Consider the following 15,883-nt stretch of genomic DNA (forward strand, 5'->3'; position numbering starts at 1 on the left):
AATGGCTGAGCAGTGCTCTACAGATGAAAAGCTTATTGAAAGTGCTAAGCATGATGATTAACTTGGAAGGTGGAATTAGCTGCACAGTGGGAGCAGGCTGCAACCAACAGGAGAGGATTAGTGACTTGTTGCCTGATTCTGTGGAAGGCAGGTTAGGAGCGAAAAAAAACTGAGAAAGGTTTTCAGCTCCCTGGTGGTGCTCACATCTGAGAGGATGAGAGAGTCTGTGGACCTGCAAGGCAGTGATCACACCCCGGTGTTGAAGGGATCAGACAGCATCCATGGAAAGCAAAGTGGGCTCCCAGCTCCCTTTGTCCACCCATCCATTCATCCATCCATCCAACAATTACTCACCAAGGACCTAGTAGGCCTCACGCAAGCTCTCATGAGGCTCCCAACCCAGTGGAGGGAGATACACATTTAACAGTAATCACATACCAAAGAATTATTGTTCATTTTTTAGTTTTAATAACAGGAGCTTTGCTCTTTTGATTTTACTTTTTAAGACTTAACTTTTTTCAGAGTAGTTTTAAGTTCACAACAAAATTGAGAAGAAGGTACAGAGACTGCCCCCACGTTGTGCACAGCCTGCCACAGTATCAATATCCCCCAGCTCAGCAGAGCATTTGATACAGTAATGAGCCTGCATTGACACATCATCGTCATCCCAAGTCCATCATTCACATCAGGGTTCACTCTTAGAGTTGTACATTCTGTGGGTTTGGATAAATGTATAATGACATGTATTTGTGGTTATATTTTACAGAAGAGCCCTTATTTTTAGCAATACCTACCAAAACATTTACAGATGTGTTGCATCAAATTAATACTAGGAGGCAGGAGTGAGTAGGGGTAGAGATAAAATGAGATTGACCTCGAGTTGATCATTGTTGAAGCTGAGTGATAGGTATATGGAGTCTGTGATACTGTTCTGTTTTGGGTTTTTCTGGTAAATGTTGGAAACTTTTCATAATAAAGTTTTGTTTAAAAAAAAAGATATTGATAAGTAATTAGCACTTATAATAAGTGCCACAAAGGAAGAGTGAATGGCATGATGATATTATTGTAGAGGGATCCACTTTAGACTTGAGGGTGGGAGTGGGGGGTCGGTTTGGGACAGGGTGAAGCATTGGGACATCCTTAAGCCTAGTGATTACCAAAGTAACCCTTTCTGTCTCCTTCCTCCCGGAAAGGCAGGCTGCCAGAGTCCTGGGGAGAGACCCCTACCTTTTGAGCATCACCAGCAACCTACTGGGAGACCAAGGTCCTGGAAAAGTCAAGACCAGCCCCAAATTCCCTCATCAATTGTGATGGAGGGAACAGAGGGAAGTCCCAATTGCAACCCGCACCCATCACTGTGCGTGCCCATGTTATTCACCTACTATGAGCACGGCCTCATTAGAACAACCTCAGGGGAGGGGAGCAGGACTCCCCACTTTACAGATGAGATAATGAGGCTCTGAGAGGTAAAAAAGGACTCGCTCAAAGTCAGCAGCAGAGCCAAAGACCAAGGTTTGTCATCTTGTTAGTGTCTCCCCAACCACCCCCCAACCTGTTAACACAGTCATCGTTCCTACATCACAGGGAGAAAAATTGTTAACAAGACAGCAGGAACCTCAAGCCACAGGAGCTGTGGGCCCAGAGAAGGCAGGGCCCTTCCTCTTAAGTGTAAAAGCCTTGGGGTGAGGGCATGCGGGAAAGGAATGAGAGCTATAGTTTGCTGGAAATCTGAAGAATCAAATGACGCTGGACCTCCAAACATGAGACAGAACAGAGTTCAGGGGTAAGCACTCCTCCCCAACCCTTCTAGTGTCCCTCAGATGCAGATCTGGCTCAATTTCCAGGTATCTGCGAAAGGAGGGGCTCCAGCTTCAGGTTACAGGGCACATGCTTGGTCACATGCTGTGGGCTGGAGGGTGTAGGGATGGACCTTGAGGGAGCATGGGGTGAAGGACCTTAGGCACTGGGAGCCAGGGAACTCTCAGGCCAGTGTGCCCCACTATTTCAGGCCAGCAGTGTCCACAGAGTGCACTCTGGATTTTTCCAAAGTGTCCAGCCTATAGCACTCCGCACAACAAAACTGGATCCCTGAATCAAAAGACAAAATGACAATAAGTTAAGCTTAAAGATCTCAAATGGCTTTATTGCAATTTTAGAATCTGGCAACACTTCATTCCATAAAATAGAATAAGTGTTTCGATAAGCTGAGCAGAGCGAGTTGGTTTTATAGACAGAGAGAGCTGAAGGAAACAGAAGCAAAGAACAAAGAGCCTATTCGTTGCTTCAGAGCCACTTTCCTCATGAGGTGGGGACAGGGAGACAGAATGACAGAAAAATAACTGATTCATTAACATCAGGCTACTCAACGCTACTTCTCTCGTATAAGGAATAAAGCAGAGGGGATTCACTCTTGTGCCTGTTCAGATTTGAACTGGCCTGTTTGGGAAATTGCCTGCTACCTCTTTTCAGGTAACTACTTAGTTTGGGTTTAGTGACATGGAACTTTAGCATGGGTGACTCCCTTTGGATTTTTAGCCTGGTCTGTTGCGGCCTAATTCAGAAACTTAGTCCAAAACAATGGCCTCCTATAATTTTCATTTAACACTTGCCTGCTCTGAGAAGAGTAGGAATGACAAGACAGCAAAACATGGACTGACCCTCTGCCCTCACTGGTAAGGAGCTCACCTTTTGGACTCAGGCAGACCTGGATTCAAATCCTTGGACAAGCCACTTAAATCCTCCAAACCCTAGTTTCCCCGTTGGGGGGCAACATCTCCCTCTCAACTGAGGCATGGTGAAGGTGAAGCAGACAACAAGAGTAAAGGATTTAGCAGAGCATTTCATTCTCCTTGAAGCCAGCTTCATTGGGCAATGACACCTCCCCCAGTTGTTCCCATCTGAGGTGGTGTTTCTCTAGAAGCCGATCCCAGACAAAGATTTAAGTGCGAGTCGTTTGTTAGAAGTGACTTCAGGAAGCTCCAGCTGAAGAATGAGGAAGTGAGACAAGAAAGGGAAGGAGACCAAAATAAGATGTGTTATCAAGTAGGTTACCATTGTAGACAATGGGAGCTCCGGGGAACAGCCTAGCAGAACTGTCGTACTCAAACTTCAGCACAGACTCACTAGGAGGGCTTGTTGAAACACCAGTGACTGGGCCCCAGCCCCTAGAGTTTTAGAATCAGTAGGTACAGCTTAGTAGTAGGCTGACAATGTGCATTTCTAACAAGTTCTCAAGTGGTACAGATTGCTGCTGGTTTGGGACTACACCCTAAGAACCACTAAGTGTCTCAGCATGATCTCAACTGAGGGATGAGGAAGCTAGGGAATTTCTCCACCAACTCCCTGTTCATCAGTATTTGGGGGCTGCTTCTGAGGGCATTCGCCCTCTGGCACTCAAGTTGACTCAGGCCAAAATGGCTCCTATGGCCAGAAAAGCCCTATTAAGCCTGTTGCTAGGGTCTTCAGGTCCTTTAGCTGGGAGACAGGGTGGGGAGGAGAACCTCAGAGAAGCTTGCAAGGTAGTTGCCATCTGAAGGATTTCAAGGGAAGCTAAGGGTCAAAGATGGCTTCGTTGAGTCCCTAGCTATGCATTCATATGGTCGTATATTTTTGTAAAATTAGCAAGAATATTTTGTTGTGATTTCTTTTTACATTCTAAATAAGTTTGTTTTTATACCTGATTTTATATTTGCAATTTTTTATTCTTTTTTCCAAAAGAGGGCCCCCCAAATTGTCTAAGCTTCAGACCCCATAAAACCTGGATTGGTCCCACATGGTCTAGTAGGAACACAGATTTAGGTTTGCTGAACTGAAATGAGTGTCCACGGTTTGACTGATTAAGAAAACAAGCCACCTGAGTTCAGGACCACCCAACTTCAAATTCCAGCTCTGCCACTCCCTAGTTTGAGGTAGTTTGGCCAACATGCTTAATCTGTCTAAACTCCTGTTTTCTCATTTACAAATTGGGACAGTAACCATACTTTCCCTACAAAATCAGATGATCAAATTAAATAATCCTTGCAAAGAGCCAGGCCGACAGTAAGTGCTCAACAAATATGAGTATCTTTTTTTTTATCATTATTTGCTCCCCTGGTTTATTTCTGCTTTTTATCATTTGCCTCCACGATCTTCCTCCAAGACCAGGTAGGAAAGAGTGATCTGGGGACAAAACAAAAAGCCGCTTCCGGAATTGGCAGGTCGCCTCTCCCTAGAGCTTTCTTGCTGGCTCTTCCAGCCCTACTGGCTCCGCCCCCCTCGACTGGGCGTCCACCCCGTTGCCGGGTAACTACCAACGGGCCCCCGCGCGGGCCTTGGCTGTAGGGCCCGGCTCCCGGCCTGCCCCGCGGCTCCCGGAAGCCGCTCGCGACCATCTGTTTCGTGGCGTGTGGCCGTTTGCCTGCCAGAGGCCAGCGAGGGCGGTCCAGGCCCTGGCTTTAGGAGCTGTTTCTGGCCGCGCTGAGCGTGGCGGGCCCGGCACAGCCGTGAGTTGCTAAACGAGGTGGCTTTGCGGACCTGACGATTCGACACACCCCGCTTGGTGTGTCACCGCCGTTGGGAGTCTCCAGGTAGCCCGATCCCAGGGAATACCGAACGGCAGCTTAGAGCATCTTCCGGGAGCATCTGCCGGTGGCCTGGGCACCTCCCCATCAGCCCCTACCGTGCCACCCCCGCCTGGGCCTTGAGGCCCGGAGATCTGAGCACTCCGGGACCTATCCCTCAGCCTAACCAACTTGGTTCAGCTCTGTGACATTGGGCCAAGTGACTGAGAAAAGACAGGGCCAGACACGGTGGCTCACGTCTGTAATCCCAGCACTTTGGGAGGGCGAGGTCATGAGTTTGAGACCAGCCTGGGCAACATGGTGAAACCACGTCTCCACTAAAAATATAAAAATCAGCCAGGCGTGGTGGTGGGTACCTGTAATCTAAAAATATAAAAATCAGCCGGGCGTGGTGGTGGGTACCTGTAATCCCAGCTACTCGGGAGGCTGAGGCAGAGGCAGGAGAATCGCCTGAATCCAGGAGGTGGTGTTTGCAATGAGCTGAGATCACATCACTGCATTCCACCCTGGGCAACAAAGGGAGACTCCGTCCCAAAACACACACACACACACACACAAACAAACCCACTTCTAACTGCTGCTACTCAGCATGTACATTCAGGGAAACTTGAATCTATGCTCCTGGGTGGCCATCCTCAAGCTTTGGGCTTGAATAAACTCTATAGTTAGTCATATTTTCTATATCTAATTGTTTAAGGTGGACAAACTTCAGAAGCTTCTTTGCTCTTCTGGTACTGATAATACCAACAGTGAATAATAAGTGATATTGTTATTGGTTGCTTACTTCCTACCCCTGATAAATGTTCTAATGCTGAAGTCTAAGAGGTATAATAGTTATTACGCCCATTTAGTATAATGGGTATAATGAATGAGGAACTAGGCTCAGGGAAGAATTTGATTTGCTCTGACACACAGCTCTACAGGGCCAGATTTCCAACCCAGGGTAGTCAAGTCCAGAGCCTGCAATTTTCACTTGAAGTCTTCCTGTAAGGATTGACAACAGGATGTTCAGTCTTAGCCAGGTGCCTGACAGCTACTGAGGGCCCAGTGGAGGTTAGTGGGCAAATCATCATAGTAGTTTTAATAAGCAATAGTTCTGTCAGTATCAAAGAGTGGCTGTGGTCAGAGCTTTGTGAGAGACACATTGCTGTATTTACTTAGGACGGGAACAATCTGGAGTTTGTTTCCACCACTCCCTGGAGTTTCAAGTCCTTAAAAATGTTCAAGCTGGTTTGCCTTTGTGTCTTCTATTTCCTGTCTACACTTTGCTCCACCTCTATTTTTGCCCCTTCCTCCCCCACTTCCGGTTATACCTAACGCCACAACTGACGCCCTTCGCTTATGAAAAATGGCCAGCTTTCTGCCCTCAATTTAAACGGATCAATCCGTAGCCCCAGACGTTCTTATTGTTCTTGGCTAAAATGAAAATGGCGAAAACATAACCACAAAAGGCAGACTCTTGTTAATGGGGGTCCTAAATGTGAAAGGGAGAACTTACCTGGCCCGTGAGTATCTGGCTTTCAGTCAGCGGAGACAGCGGTCTGTGCTCTTCCTAAATGTCTGCTTATACCACACTGGGGTTTGGAGACTCCTGCCTGCTTCTCCCTTTCCTTGCCTATGAAACGAATAATATTAGTCACGTCCAAGTACCACCTGTATTTTTTTTAAAGTACTTCTTAAATTGTTTTTTTAGTTGATTTACTTATATTTACTTTTAAAATGTGTATGTCATTACTTTAATGGAAAACCACTATCAGCTGCCATAAATAGAAAGTAAGAAACCACATAAAGAGATGAAAATTAAAATATTGTTTTCAATTCTAGTGGGCAAAACCTTGAGTGCTTTGTTAAAAAGGGAGACTGTTGAGTTTTAGTGAGGTGTTGAAGAATTCAAACACTAAACTGAAAGTTTCTCCTGTGGGTAATCAGGATTGAAAGTATTGAAAAGGGGAGAACTTGGACATGCTGAGGTTCTGTGTTTAATCCTCTGCTTGGTAGCACCCAAAGTCACTCAGCACAGTACCAGCACTTCACTCTCTTTCCATCTGTGGAGAAACGGTAGCCGCAGTAGTCCTTGGAGCCTTCAGTGCTCATGTCTAATAAGCATTTTCTCTGATTCTTTTAGGGCTGTTGGGGCAGGTGGGATGGGGTGCAAATGGATCTAAGAGCAGGATAATAACAAGAGCTAATATCTGATAGGCTTTTTGCAGTTCACAAAGCTCTCTCACAAGCCTGCCACCTCTGTATTCCCGCCTGCGCTTTTCCTCCTTTGCGTTATCGCCATCTCAGGCACAGGTGAGATGAGCTGTTTAGCAGATTTTCATATGTACCAAAAGCTGTTCTACTACTGCTGCATCCTCCCAGGACCCCAAGAAGCAAGTGGGGAACAGCTATTCTCATCTTACTTTCTGGAGCAGGAGAGGCTTGACTCACAGAGGCAAGCGACCCCATTTCTGGACCAGTCTCTGCACTGTCAAACAGTGTCTGGGTAGAAAGGGGATGTTGAAAGAGGGTTTTACATGGAGCAAATTGTGGATAATGACACCCTAGTGGCAAGCCAAGGAAGTTAGGAGATCCAGGTTCTACACCAGAAGGGGCCCAACTCAAAGTGGTGAAGTTGCTGGCTGCTGCCTTTCGCCAGCTGCCGTTCTCCTGCTGCCAGCTGAGGACCTGTGCCCTTCCAGGATGGAGTTGGGGACAGGGGCAGGCAACATCACTCTTCTTGTAATTCTCTGCCCAAAAATCTAGGCTTCTCAGGCCTGCTCCCCACAACACCACCACCCCCCCCCCACAAGATGGATCCTCTTGGCTTACCTTAGGGTTACCATGGTGGGAGAATGGAGCTCTATCTTCTTACCATGAAGTTACACAGATACTACTATCTTGAAACCTCTTAAAAGGGAAAAAGGAGGCCAGCCGTTGACCAGAGAGGACCCTTGGCCCCTGCCTATCATCTGTCCCACATGTCCTGAGGTGGGGGAAATGGTTTAAGGGAGAGAGGAAAGGGAGCCCCCTAAATCTCTACCAATCCTGGCTATATATCCTAATAAGGCTCAGCTATGCATATTTAGGAAGACAGAGGAGAGGGAAATAGGAAGAGAGGTACAAATAATGAGGAAAGCAAGAGGTCTGCCTGGCTCAAAGGAAGTGAATTCAAACTTCTAGTAATGAGAATGGGCCCAGGACAATAATACACATGGAGGCCCTATACCAGGTGTTTTCATATGTAAGTTATACATCAACGACTAAACTTAAAATGTTCTCCTTGTTCTTCTACCTTGACACATGTATACCTTTATAACAACCTGGAAGGTCAGGTTGGAATCTAGAATTCTCTGACTTCTCAGAATTCTGCTCAGTCCCACATCTAGAAGGGTCTCCTGTGTACAAATGTAGATATCCCAACCTATAAGTCCCAACTCTGCACCCCTTGCAAACAGCCATCCCTTGCACCCTGGAGTGCCCTTAGCAGTCTGCCCTTGGGGCCATGGGTCTAGAAAAAGGCCTTCCCAGCCCTTCCTTATAGGTTCAAGCCCATCTGGGCAAGGGATTCAAGTGTCCCTCGTACCCAGAGCATGGCAGAATGGGAGAGGGCTGTGAGCTCCCGGTTATTATGTCCTCTTGGTCCTACAGACTCCTTGTCCCATAGGATGGGGTGCAAATGGATCTAAGGGCAGGATAATAAGAGCTAATATCTGATATGCTTTTTGCAGTTCACAAGGCACTCTGACATGATCAGAATGTCGAGGCATGCAGGATTAATATCTCTATTTTACGGATGAGGATACTGAGGTTCAGAGTTCTCTGATTCCAAGCCCTGTGTCCTGACTCCCCTATTTCAAAAATCGAAGTGGCTGTTCCTTACCTAACAGGGCAGAGCCTGAGGATCTTGAGCAGCAGAAAGCAAGGAAAGGGAAATTTCCCGACATTCTCACAACAGGACAGGGCCAGCACATTTTGACATTTGACCCCTCCTATTCCTTTCTCCCAGAGCTTTTATAAGCAGAAGGCAAGCCACAGATGTCTGTCTTCTGAAAGACAAGGTCAGAGTTCTGCATTCGTAGTTCACACAACATTATCAGAAAATGCAGTCAATTCAGTTTCTGTTTCAAAAAATGTTGCTAGTTGGTAATGGCTCATTTCCCCTTTTTGAGTCTCAGCAAAGACTCAGAAAATGAAAAACAGTTAACATCACCTCAGCAGCTAATGAGTTCCAGAGAACAGGTAGGAGGTGTGACTGTGCCCTGGCAGGAGGCAGCCCTGCACCCCCCACCCACTGCTCCCCAGTTACAGGAATGCCTGCGAGGGGGTGAGATCATAGCGCCTTCCAACCTGTCATCGCACGGCTTGAGACTTACCCCTCAGCCTCACTGTCTCACCCCTGCCCCTCTCCCTCCTCCCTCCTGAATATGGATGGTGTTGGGCCTCAGCTGAAGGGAGCAGGTGGGAAAGACACAAGTGAGGGGTAAAGCCACCAGGCGCCAACCTTGGGGCGTGGTGAAGAAGATGAGCTTGGTACTTAAAATGCAAAGGCTCTGCCCTGAATCTGTGATCATTTTCAAGGAAGGTTGAGTGAGTGTCCACAATGCATTAGCTTCATTAAAGACTTTCCGGTTCCTGAGCCCTCAACTGGAACAGCAGCAGATGAAGCCCTCACGTTCGCTCCCTGGGCCAGGTGTGAGCTCCTGACAACCCCTCATCACTCTGGTTTAGCACAGTGATTCTCCACGTGGGGTTCTCAGACCAGCAGCATCAGCACCACCTGGGAACTTGTTGGAGCTGCAAATTATCAGGTCCCACACCAGACCTATGGAATCAGGGACTCTGGGAGCGGATACAGCAATCTGCATTTACCAAGTGCTCCAGGTGATTCTAATGAGGACTGCTGCTGTTGTGACCATCAGGCACTTGAGTCTTGGAGTCGGGCAGACCTGAGTTTGAATCTCGGTTCTGCCACTTAGCAGCTATGTGAATGAGTCTTAGTTTTGGCACATATAAAATGGGGATAATAATCCTTCCGCCTAGTGACTGTATGGATTAAGTAAGATTATGCATTCACTTGCCCAGTTCATAGTGCTCAACAAGCAGTAGTTCCTCTATTTCTCTGGAAATCTGATTAGAGGCCCTTCAAGGAGGTCACCGTGAAGATGCTAACAGGCCAGTTCAGGTGTGTGGCTCCTGACTCACGCCTAAAGCCACCTCCTGCATCCTGTGACCTATGACTGGTTCTCACTACTTGACCGGGACTGAAATTGTTGACAGATCTGTTTATTCCCCAGTTCTCTAAAAGGAATCCTCCCGACTCTGAAAGCAGTGTGCAGACTTCCTCTTTGCAATGATTTCATGAAACAGTCAGCAGGACCTGCTGCACTTGCAGGCAGAACTCTGGAACTGGGCTATTATTTCTGTCATTCTTCCTCATTGAAAAAGTGGTCAGGATAACCTCTGCCCTGCCAACCTCCAAGGGCGATGGGAGGAGAAGTAATCATTCAGCCTGAATGGAGAGCTTTATGTGGATTAACTCATTTAATCTTCACAACAATCCCATGAGGATAGACACACTGTCAATCCCTTTTACAGATAAGGAAACAGAGACACAGAGAGGTTAAGAAACCTGCCCAAGATCACTGACTAATAAGACACAGAGTCGGGGTTCAAAATCAGGCAGTCTGGCCTCTAAGTCCCTGCCCTTAAGCACTGTGTTCTGTCCATTGCTCTGTCCAGGAACACCACTAAACAGGACAGGTCACTGTAACTTGGCACCCAGGGGCTCGGAAACCTTCTTGGAATGAGGACCCCTTTGACTATCTTATGTAAGCTATAGCCGCTCCCCCAAAGCACACAGACTTCTGCATATGATCTCAGGGGTTCCTTGAATCCCTCTTTCCACCCAGGGGCCCCAGATTAAGACCCACATAAGACTCTTAGAGGGAAGTAGCACAGACATAAGTCCAGAGGCATTAGAACTTTCTTGCCCTGGTTAAACTCTGAGGAGTGGGACGGGTCAGTGCAGTAGTGATGGAGGCTGTTGAGTGAGAGTGCTGGGAAGAGGACCTCACATCCTTCAGCCTGGAGTGAGTGCATGGGAAGTGGGCTAGGAATGTGGGGACTTTTTCCAGAATCAGAACAGCACCAGTAAGACCTAGTGTTTGATGGATCAGTATTAATTACACTTTACAATAATCTATGATATATTTCAAAATAGCTAGAAGAGAATCATTTCGGCCAAGTGTGATGACTCACGCCTGTAATCCCAGCACTTTGGGAGGCCGAAGTGAGTAGATCGCTTAAGCTCAGGAGTTCGAGACCTGAGTAGATTGCTTAAGCTCAGGAGTTCGAGACCAACATAGGGAGACCCTGTCTCTATCAAAAATTAAAAAATAAATAATAAAATAATTTAAATGTTTCTAGTATAAAGAAAAGACAAATATTTAAGGCGATGACTATCCCAATTGCACTGATTTGATCTTTACAAATGATATCAGTGTATTATCATATGTACCCTGAAAATATGTACGTCTATTATGTATCAATACAAAATTACATTAAAAAATGTAAAACAATGGCACTTTTCTCACCAATATTTTGTTTTGGAAAATATAGTTACATTTCATTTTTTTGAAAAGCTGGGCACCGTGTCACATGCCTGTAGTCCCAGCTACTTGGGAAGCTGAGGTGGGAGGATCACTTGAGACTAGGAGTTGGAGGTTGCAGTGAGCTGTGATTGCACCACTGAACAGCCACTGCACTCCAACCTCAGCAACATAGTAAGACTCCATCTCTTAAAATGTATATAATAAATAAATAAATAAATAAATAAGAAGAACAGCACTGAGGATGCTCAATCTCCTTGGGCCTCTGGGACTTAATCTGTTAGAAACTGTTGGTCAGCGTAGGCCTGGTGCCAGCTGGTTTACAGTAGCCCAAGTATGGTAGAGGTTGGACTTGGTGGCCTCAGGGCCCCACCAGCTCTAGGCATATGTTTTAAGTTGGGAACAGAAGGCATGGTTATCCTAGGACTTCATACTTTACTCTTCTCCGTGTCTGGGAAGGTGGACCCACCCACAGTTCCTTGGCATGTTGGAGAGAACAGGCTTGAGGCATGTGGCACATGAGATCCAGATGGTGAACCTCTCTGCCTGTATCACATGCTCTGTAAATCTTGCTCTTGCCTTCATGAACCTTATGTTTCAAGTGCCTATAATAAATGCAGCCTTGGGTATTGATGACCAGTGACCCATCAGTGCCACCATAGAAGGACTGAGGGCAGGCTGGGTGGCCCCTGTCCCTCATACCAGACAAGTTCGTCCTGACTCTGCTTCTCCCCCTCCTTACCCTGTCTACCCAGCATGTGCTCTGGGTGTCCTCAGATCCACAAACCATTTAAACTGGAATTGCCCTTCTCAATCTTTTAAGGCAGCAGGGTGAAGAGGAAAGACAGGCTTTGGAGCCTCCTAACTCTGGTCTGAATTCTAACATGGTCTCTTATTGACTTTATCTTTCTGAGTCTCAGTTTCCTCATCTGTAAAATGGGGATGACCCACCCCACCTGGCAGGGATACTGTACATAGGCACAGCCTGACCATAGTAGCTGCTTAATGATCTGCACTTCCCTTTACTTTGATGTAGACCACACTCATCCTGCTGCAGAAGCAGGGCCTGCTCCCAAGCTCATGGCCAGCAGTGGATTGCAGAGCCCAGGTCGGATTGTTGATACACTCTGATCTCCTTAGCAAACAGTCATTTGACTACACCTGTAGTGTTCTCATTTTTTGCAATATGAATAGGCTGAGGATTTTCCAAGGCTTTAAGTTCTGCTTCCTTTTTGCTTCACCATTCCATGTTTAAGTCATTTCTCTTTTCTCACATGTTATTAGGAGGAGCCAAGCCACACTTTCAATACATTGCATAGAAATGTCCTCAGCTAAGCATCTTGTTTCATCACTCTCAAGTTCTACCTGCCACAAAACACTAGAATACAAACACAGTTCAGTCAAGCTCCTTCACATTTGTCTTAGTCTGTTCATGCTGCTATAACAAAAATATCATAGACTGGGTGGCTCATATACAACAGAAATTTATTCCTCACAGTTTTAGAGGCTGGGAGGTCCCAGATCAAGGTTGCAGCAGATTTGGTATGTGGTGAGGGTCTGCTTCCTGGTTCACAGAGGGCCATCTTCTCACTGTGTTCTCACATGGCACAGGGGTGACGGAGCTCTGCTGAGTCTCTTATAAGGTTACTAATCACATTTATGAGGGTTCTACTCTCATGATCTAATCACCTCCCAAACATCCAACCTCCTAATACCATCAGGTTGGGGGTTAGGATTGGAACATGTGAATTTGAGGGGGACACAAACATTCATCTGTAGCACCAGGCTCCATTCCAAATGTTTTATGTGCATCGCTAGTATATCATCATAACCGGGTATGAGAGCAGTACTACAATCGCCCCTAGTGTTCAGATGAGAAAACGGAGGTGGGGATTGGACCTTCAGTCATACAGCCAGGAACTAATAAGGACTCAAACCTAGGCAGAACGACTCCAGAGCCCAGGCTCTCGTAACCCCATTGGAACTACACCGGTTTCTAAAGGGCATCTTTGTTCATGGCTGTGCATTCATGATAGTGATAGAATGGGTACTGGGGTACCCAATTTTCCAGCTGAGGCATAGAAAAAACAGTGAAGCAGCCTGTCCAAAGGAGAAAGTGAGTGGTCTGGGGTCTTGGATTTCCAGCTTTCTACCCAGTGTGTCCTGCCCCCAGGTCGGGCATGCCTGGGTAGGCAGATCCAGGTGGGGGGCCTGAGCATCAAACAAGTGTCAGGTTCTAGGCCTGGGGGCCAGGCAAGGGGCCTGGCAAGTCCATTGCGCACTGGGTACAGGGTACAGCCTGCCACAGGGAAGCAGCTGGCATTGCAACGAGTTGTCCAGGCAGCAGCAAAACCTGGAAGAAAACCAAGTTTGTTGAGGATCTATCATATGCCAGGTACTTTGCATATGATATTAGGGCTTATTTAATCTTTCTACAGCCTTGAGAGGCTTCTCATTTTATTTTTTATTTTTTTTAGAGACACAGTCTCACTCTGTTGCCCAGGATGGGGTGCAGTGGTGCAATTCTAGCTCACTGTAACCTCCACCTCCTGGGCTCAAGCAATTCTCCTGCCTCAGCTTCTTGAGTAGCTGGGACTATAGGCATGCACCGCTAGGCCTGGCTAATTTTTGTACTTTTTTTTTTTTTTTGTAGTGACAGGGTCTTACTATGTTGTCCAGGCTCATCTTGAACTCCTGGCCTCAAGTGATTCTCCCGCCTCAACCTCCCAAAGTGCTGGGATTGTAGGTGTGAGCCACCATGCCTGGCTGGCTTATTTTAGACATCAGAAAAGCGCACCAGCAGGATGTGGCTAAAGTGACCCAGCTAGGAGGTGGCAGAAACAGCATTCCAACTTCAGTCTGCATGTCTGAATCCTGTGACTGTCAATTCCTTGGCCCTGTGTTGTGGCCCTGGAGCTCCTCTAACTTCCAGTCAAGCGCCGGAACTGTTCTTAGCGGGGAGCACAGTGCCAATGGGTCAGTTGGCTGGAACCTTGTAGGAGCAGAGAGCATGGCTATCTTTGTCACTCTCCTTCAGGGTCAAGCCCAGGGAAGCCTGAAGTTGAGTTCGCCATCTCAGGCTGAGGCTGCCCTGGACTTCCTGAGTGGCAGAAACCTGGTGGCAGTAGGGGGTGTGCACTGTGCCCTGAGTTGCCTGCTGCAAAGGCTGTGACCCATGGTGCAGCTCTTGCGTATGTGGGCTGGGCAGTGGGTGTGACTGGGGTGAAAGGCTGGCTCAGTGGCACAGCAGATGGTCACAGCTCTGGGACTTACTATTATCCCTATTTTACAGATGAGGAAATGAGACTCAGGAACGTTGACTCACACAGATGGTGCCTTGTGGGGCTGGGAGCAAGACTTCCTGACCTCTAAAGCTGTGTCTCATGTCCCACAACCCTGCTGTTCCAAGACAGGTTTATCAGCAGCGAGCCATGCAGGGGTCACCTCAGCAGCAGGGGCTGGTGAAGTGTGTGCAACTTAATCTGTCATCTCCAGGCCCTACCATCACCACCCACCTCCCCGCTTGTGCTCCACACTACCTACAAATCATCTAACAGATGCCTCCTCCACTTCTTTGAAAGTTATTCCCCTGCAACAGAGCATGAGAGACCCCCACTACTCCTTCCCCAGTAGCCAGCTCTATGGCTACATGACTAGTCCTAGCTTCTACCTGATGGTGGGGCAGAAATTCTTTCTAGGATCCTGCTGGAGTCAATGCTGGACCAGGGACCAGGCAGCCTCAGCGAGTGAGTGAAGAGCAACAGTGACTCAGGCCCAGAGGCATACTGGCACTGACAATGCTGCCACCAAGGAAGTGATGATGGTAGAATAGGCACGAGGTGCTCCCACTCAGAAAGCCCACCAAGTGGAGACATGCGTGGGCTCTCAGTTCACATTCAGCTGGAATATACTATAAATATGCCAACAGGCTTTCCGCCCTCTTCTACGTGGAGTTCTCTATAAAAGCGTGACATTGGCTCAAAAGTGAAGCGCCCACATCACCTCCGAGCCGATGAGGAGGCTGAAGTCTTCTCCCTGGAGCACGGAGTGGAAGGCAGCTGAATGAGGGGTCTTTGCTCATAATAGCGCCCCTGGTTGAAGTTCCCCCCAGCTCCTGCATATGTAGGAACAAGCATGTTCTCAGAAATCCCTGTTGCCCACTGGTTGAAGAGTCCACTCGTGCGGCTTTGTTAATTGAATAATGGAGAAAAATGGTCGGGCATGGTGGCTCATGCCTGTAATCCCAGCACTTTGGGAGGCCGAGGCGGGAAAATTGTTGAGTCCTCCCACCTTCTCACATTTTATTATAAGCAGTCAGGAGGAGCCAAGCCACACTTTCAATACATTGCGTAGAAATGTCCTCAGCTAAACATCTGATTTCATCACTCTCAAGTTCTACCTTTCACAGAACACTAGAACACAAACACAGTGTTTGCTTGCGTGGTTAGAGACCAGCCTAGGCAACACGCTGAGGCTCTGCCTCTATAAAAAATTTAAAAAATAATTAGCTAGGTGTGGTGGCATGCACCTGTGGTCCTAGCTCATAGGGAGGCTGAGGTGTGACGATCGCTTGAGCCCATGAGGTGGAGGCTGCAGTGAGCTGTGATCATGCCATTGCACTCCAGCCTGGGTGACAGAGACCTTGTCTCAAAGAAACCAAAAAATTAAAAATTAAGAAGGAGGAAAATGAACATCTGTATGGTGCCCTAAAAACTGCCATTTGGAATTAAA

At 47.3% G+C, this 15,883-nt stretch overlaps 1 protein-coding gene across 1 annotated transcript in view; it reads right to left on the reverse strand.

Moving 5' to 3' along the window:
- Positions 1-448: 448 nt before the first annotated feature.
- The window catches only part of SLC29A3 (solute carrier family 29 member 3), a 68,166-nt gene continuing 52,731 nt past the window's right edge, over positions 449-15,883 (reverse strand). Inside the window, exons 6-7 of the mRNA XM_074001875.1 lie at positions 6,058-6,174; positions 449-2,982 (exon numbers count right to left, since the gene is read on the reverse strand). Of these exons, the coding sequence (XP_073857976.1) occupies positions 6,084-6,174 (91 nt within the window). The 3' untranslated portion in view covers positions 449-2,982; positions 6,058-6,083. The remainder of the gene's footprint in view (positions 2,983-6,057; positions 6,175-15,883) is intronic.

Source organism: Macaca fascicularis, chromosome 9 (genome assembly GCF_037993035.2).
Source record: "Macaca fascicularis isolate 582-1 chromosome 9, T2T-MFA8v1.1".
Lineage (NCBI taxonomy): Eukaryota > Metazoa > Chordata > Mammalia > Primates > Cercopithecidae > Macaca > Macaca fascicularis.